The sequence below is a fragment of the Neodiprion virginianus genome, chromosome 3 (assembly GCF_021901495.1).
Source record: "Neodiprion virginianus isolate iyNeoVirg1 chromosome 3, iyNeoVirg1.1, whole genome shotgun sequence".
NCBI lineage: Eukaryota > Metazoa > Arthropoda > Insecta > Hymenoptera > Diprionidae > Neodiprion > Neodiprion virginianus.
This window is the reverse complement of record NC_060879.1, coordinates 21,722,637-21,728,636: the sequence shown is the minus strand read 5'-3', so window position 1 is coordinate 21,728,636 and position 6,000 is coordinate 21,722,637. Positions and strand designations below refer to the sequence as shown.

Here is a 6,000-nt window from a genome sequence, read left to right as displayed (position 1 = left end):
TGATACTCCTCAAAGAGGTGTTCGAGACACAAAGGTTTTTTGCACCACGAACATGTTATAACAGCTAAATCACCACAAATGTGACATCGTGGTTCCGAATTATCTCCAAAACTAAACGTCACCGGATTGATGAACTCAGGGGGTGTTTTTTCTATGTACCCACTTTTGTACCATGCATATTTAAGCATATTAATATAACGTGGGGAAGACAGTTGATTGAGAACAAGTGACTGCAGTTTGATGATGTTATTCCTTAAATGTAGATTTATATCGCTACCGGAAAGAATTACTATATCTGAAAAATGCCGAACAAAATTTTTCCATATTCGAAAACCAAACACATCTAATGGTTGTATTTGTTCTGTTGTCCCTTTTGGAATAATTTTTAATACAATTTTTTTGTTAGGAGGAGTTACTACATCAACTACTTCTGAACAGTGTCCACTCCAGGAGTCGATTAAAAGCGCACTGTTGTCGCCAACATTCGGAAAATAGATTTCGGTTAGCCACTGTTTGAAATGATCTGTCGAAAAAACGAAAGAAATATTTAATCTGATTTGGTTCGCAATATTTAATATGCCACAAGAATGTATAATTTAAATAGTTCCTACCTGATGTTAACTTTCCAGATTCCGATGCCGAAACAAAAACGTTTGTGGGTTTGAACAACGTTTTTTCTACGCGTGGGCCAAAGTCACCACCGATTTCTTTTAATACAAGATATAACGGTGAAAGTAATTTTCCATCGACGGATATCGTTGGTTGAATCGTATAAGAATGAGTTGTTGAAGATATCGATTGAACAACGCATTCAATTTCTTTTCATCCTTGGTTTGCAAGAGTGCGACTAGAATGCATTTCAAATTGAAATCCACTTTGATCTGAATTGTAAACGTTTTCCAGACCAAGGTCGTTGATAACAGATTTAATGTTATTTGTAAACTCTTCAGCCGTTTTTTTAAGATTTTTTGAGTCTTCTAAAGTTTTCCGGGTAATAAATTTTGTAATTTTCCGAGACGTAATGCGATGTGCTCTTTTGAACTTATTCACCCATTTTTTGACGCTTTGAATCGTGCATCGGAATTCATGAAATTTTTATGTGCGGTCAAAGCCCATCGTCGCAAATCAATATCGTGTACTATCTTGCCACATTCAGTTGCTTCAATGAAGCGATTTAAAGTATATTGAGATATCTCATTTAATTTTTCTTTAAAAGTCCCACCTTTATTGATTTGATGAGCCCAACGCTTCAATTGTGTTTTAGAAATCACTTTTTTAAAACGGTGTGCAACTGTACGAATATTAAAATTTTTTGTTTTTCCACTTCTCCAAAACTCCACAGCTTTCTTCTTGTAATCGAATGAAATCTCATCTTCATTTTTTGTACATTGAGAGTCATCTGCCTCATCAGATGTAATTGAATCCCATTCCAATTCACTGTCTTCTATACTTTCAGGCTCATGGTGTTTGAATTGTTCTTGAAATTCCAAGCTTTCGTCTTCTTCAATTTCGATTCTCGTGTATGTGTTTATGCTTTCAATTAAAAACTCTTTAATTGTATCTGCTAATTTCATTTCATTCTCATTCACTGGTGTTTCGGGCAAATTCAACATCATAAAATAAGTCGACAAAATATTTATGACATTCACGGGATTGATATACATTTTTGAAAAAGTTCACAGTATTCAATACGTTCTTAATAATGCACTCCTATAACCAGAGAACTTTAATGAACGGAAACCGTCAATACTAACTTAAATGTGGCAAGAGTCAGTTTATATAGAGCCTCATTATTTACTGATATGACGGTATTAAACATCTCAGATAGAATATCATGAAAAAATAAAACGTATTTCAAAGAGTCGACGTCACAGTTTGATTATCATAAGAACATGTAATCAGTCCAAATCTATAAAAAAATTTGCGTTTGAAAAAATAACTTTCCGGTTCCATGACCTCTTGAGACGTAAAAAACAAATGTAGATTGATATCATTAAATGTGGAGTCGGAACAATTACGTTTTATTATGAAATGATAGAGAAAGATGTGTAAAAAAACCCTTTTTTTATGAAAATTAATTAATAATAATAAATTATGAAAATAAAAAAGAAAAAAATTCTATATAATTTCCGACTACATAATATTGCAGAGCACTGAAAAATGAACAACTTTGCTATTTAAACGTTTGCCGTATCTATTTCTGTTTCGAAGATATCAGCGAAAAACGAAAAAACCACCGATTTTTGAGAATTAATTTCACCCCTTAAATATGCGAGTGGGCCGCTAATTTTTTGTAAGGGTTTATACTTTGGTGTGAACTACAAAATATAATTTTTCTGACCCAGGTTGTGGGGGTACAGTAAGGTGACCTTCCTTTTAGACTTGTAGTATTGTATTCTTCCACACTGATCTTAACAAGATTCGAGAACAGAAATATATTTCAATTTTCAGGTTTTTTATACGCCGCCCCCCCCCCCCCCCCCCCATTCGTAAAATGTTTTGTATTATCTGTGAGAAATGAATATAAAATTTACAAGTCCATTGGCTACAAAATTGTAATTAATTTCAGATTTCGGACTTGGGGAAAATCAATGAGAAAGATTGATAGATTTACAGAAAATTATCTTTATTGATAAAATAATAAATACGGGTATAGTAAATATATTTTTCATCAACTTGAATGATGCATCTCAAGTAATTAAGCTGTCAAATAATTATACAATTTTATCATTGTCAAAAGAAAAAAACGTTGAAAAAATACCACGGCGTGATTCATTAACAGTGGAATGCTTTCAGAGCAAATTGATATATCGAGTACTTAACGACTATGTACATACAATTATTTGCTATCACATACATCAATGAAGGAAATCAAGCGCTAGACCAATATCCTAACCACTTGAGGGTGCTTCAGACATCAGTGAATACAATCATGAAAAATTAAGAAAAATTAAGAAAAAAGTCTATAAAACCAAAAAATAATGCAGTATTCTTATAACCTGACATATATTATTCACATTTACATTTGACGCTAGCCTTGATCGCTGTTCCCTCTGCTCCATTCATTGATGCAGTGAATAGCATTACAATTGTCTAATTATTTAATTAATAATTATTCAACAGTTATATTTAAACGCTTATAAATGCTAAGTTTTGTTTTTTTTTTTTGTTTATTTCTTTTTAGTTTTATTTTTAAATATGTATAAATAAAATCCGATCAAGATGTAAAGAGTAATTGATTAATTTCATTTGCAGAGTTTGCCACGGGGAACATAAACCAGAGTCAATGAAAGTTTCCCACGGACAGATACACGATGTTATATTGTATGCTGATTATCTTAGGCTGTAACTCTACCTTAAGTATAGTTCATGTTTCGGAACGTCAGTCATTCTCAAAAAAGAGTTGGGACAGATGTGGAAGTCTTTCACTTAACAAGTCTCTTGGGCATGTGTTCCGTGGAGTGCTGCTGCTCCATCGTAAAAACTTATGCTAATCGGATGCTCTGGATTATTTGGAAGATAGCTATGAAGCAAAAGAGTTCCAGTTAGTTATTGCTGGTTCGAACAGCTCTGATAAAAGTAAATTACAGCTTACCTGATCCACATACGACAAATATGAATAGAGCTAGCAACCAAGGACCAACGGGCGACGCATCCTCCGTAGCTTTCTAGCAAGAATCGGATGGTATTAAAAAATTGATTATAATTCGTTTGTGTTGAGTGTAATTGCAATTCCGAATTTCTAGTTAACTAAATGTTAAATTAGGGATAGACAGGCGGCCAATAGATAAACAGAGGTTCTGAAAGCAGAGCCAAACTTTCCATATGGTGTGACAAGTGGGCGGCATGAGAGTGAGTGAGCGAATAAATTTCCTTGAAGAGGCGAGAAATGTAGTTTTTATCGCGACAACATAGCCAGCTGTTTAACATATAGAAATGTTTATTTCGTTGACTTACCGATGACTTGGGGACGTTCCCCCGTAACGTAATATTTTTCGTCGCCTTTTCGTTCGCGATGCGCATTCTCTGTTTCGGTGCCATTTTATTGGGGGATTGTATTATACCACAGCGGAGAACAGTGCGGCGCGTATTACAGTCAGGCAGTTCGAACTGATGTCAATTGCGTGACAGAAGTCGTATGGCTGCTACAAACTGACGAGACACGTTTGCTGGCGTACAACGTAACCCCGGAAACTTTGGGCTCAGTTCCCCTCCGTTCCGCTGACGCGTGCGTCGCTTACGCGTTGCCACAAATCAACCAATTGCCAACGGGAGATATAAGCCCACCCACAATCCTGTGCGGCAACACGTTTTCACTGCTCTAGTCAAGCTAACGTGATCTTCTTTACGTACTTTTAACTGTAACGTCTTCTTCCATGAATTATTATTGTGCATTGATAGTATATTTATTTCTAACTTTATTCCATTGATTCTCCTTCGCAATGATTATTAAACTCGAATGCTTGCGCCTCACTGAAGCTCCGCTTATTATGCTAAACCGCGAAATCTACTTAGTTTCAACGGACATATGGTATTTTTATTCAATAATATCCACTGCGAAGTGGTTTTATCGCAGCTGACTGAAATTTGTGCCAAATATAATTTTATTACCTTTTAATTAGTCTTTGACCCAATAAAATTTACAATCTGGAGCAGTAGAAGCGTCGATGTTCTATGAGAAGTAACAGTTTACATTGTTTCATGGAGGAAGGCGAAATTTGAATCTATTCAAAGATTACCAACATTTAATTATTAAGATCATCTGAGTACCAAGTTGAAAGAGGATCTCTTGTAAAACTTGCCACGGTTAGACAGCTCTATTCCAGATTCATTTGTTTCGAAATTCAACACCTTTTTCCAGTTTTTCAAGGATAAAATTGTTCTATCGACACTACCCAACGGGCTCGCACCGACATTCGTAGCAGCCAAAGTAGTGTCGGTACATAAGTATGAGATTGAGTCGGTACGAAGTGAGTACGTAAAAATACTTATCGACTGCGACTTAGAATTGTCGATCAGCTCGATCATCCCCGTGAGGAGACGCGAAACCGCGTCCACCGTCGACCATCTCCAACGACCACCTCCTACCACCACTGAAAACCTCAAACCACCTCCGACCATCTCCTACCATGTCCGACCACCTCCGATCACCTTCGACCACCTCCTACTACGGTCGATCACCTCTAACATCGAAAAGCAGAATTGTTTTTCGAAAAGTGTTCGTATGGAAAAAAATTCATAGTAGCTGTGATACATCACGGACGCGCTAATTTTGATCGAGATGAAACGGATGCTCCGTATATGAGACAGTATTTAACGCACTGTCCTGATTTAAAGACCTAAAAAGGTGATTGTCAGCGATTTTTCTTTTTCTTTTTACGGGGAGAGATAGAACGAAGCTTCTTAAAACTTCGAGTGTATTCTAACTCACATTTGAAAGGTACGAGCAAAAATTTTTATCATCCAACTGTCGCAGAACGGCAGCGTTATTAGCTAACCCGTTAACTGAAGAATACATCTTTAGTTAACGGTTGACCATCAAAGGGCCTAGCCGCTTGAGTCTGGAATCGGCTGGAAGGACAAAGTGCGTGTTTCATGTCTGAAATGTAAAAGCTAAAATCATTATACATCATATCATATCATCATACACCATATGTCATACATCATACATCACACATCATACATCATACGTAGTATTAAAGTTCGGAACCAAATTTTGGATGTTCGGATGTTCGGAATTTCAGAAAGCGACCTCACCCGAAATTTTTTTTCTCTTGATGTCATCGATCTATACAGACGAAAATCAGTTGGCCGAATTCCTCAGTCCGGAAACCACCGCGCAGTAGAGCGGACGTATGAGAATCGCGCTCCGCAGACTTCGAGTACCGGGCTCTCTATCTCCTGGATCCCGTGCTCCAGGTCCGTTACCTGGTGCAACTCGACTTCCAGGACAAGAGCTCCGTAGTTTCTACGCTTCAAGTCCGCTACCTGGTGGAATTC

At 36.8% G+C, this 6,000-nt stretch overlaps 1 protein-coding gene across 1 annotated transcript; it reads right to left on the bottom strand.

Moving 5' to 3' along the window:
• Positions 1–2,609: 2,609 nt before the first annotated feature.
• LOC124300462 (stress-associated endoplasmic reticulum protein 2) lies at positions 2,610–4,248 on the bottom strand. The gene is made up of 3 exons (XM_046754600.1): positions 3,958–4,248; positions 3,596–3,668; positions 2,610–3,523 (listed from the first exon to the last, which is right to left on the bottom strand). Exons 1-3 carry the CDS (start codon positions 4,039–4,041, stop codon positions 3,486–3,488), a joined length of 195 nt encoding a protein of 64 aa, XP_046610556.1. The 5' UTR covers positions 4,042–4,248; the 3' UTR covers positions 2,610–3,485.
• Between the last annotated feature and the right edge of the window lie 1,752 nt (positions 4,249–6,000).

What these genes read in the sequence shown, in the direction of transcription:
- LOC124300462 (XM_046754600.1), bottom strand. Translation starts at nt 4,041, where the DNA reads ATGGCACCGAAACAGAGAATGCGCATCGCGAACGAAAAGGCGACGAAA. An exon ending in GGAACGTCCCCAAGTCATCG is followed by an intron (nt 3,669 to 3,957) that starts GTAAGTCAACGA and finishes GATTCTTGCTAG; the next exon opens with AAAGCTACGGAGGATGCGTC. An exon ending in ATTTGTCGTATGTGGATCAG is followed by an intron (nt 3,524 to 3,595) that starts GTAAGCTGTAAT and finishes TTTGCTTCATAG; the next exon opens with CTATCTTCCAAATAATCCAG.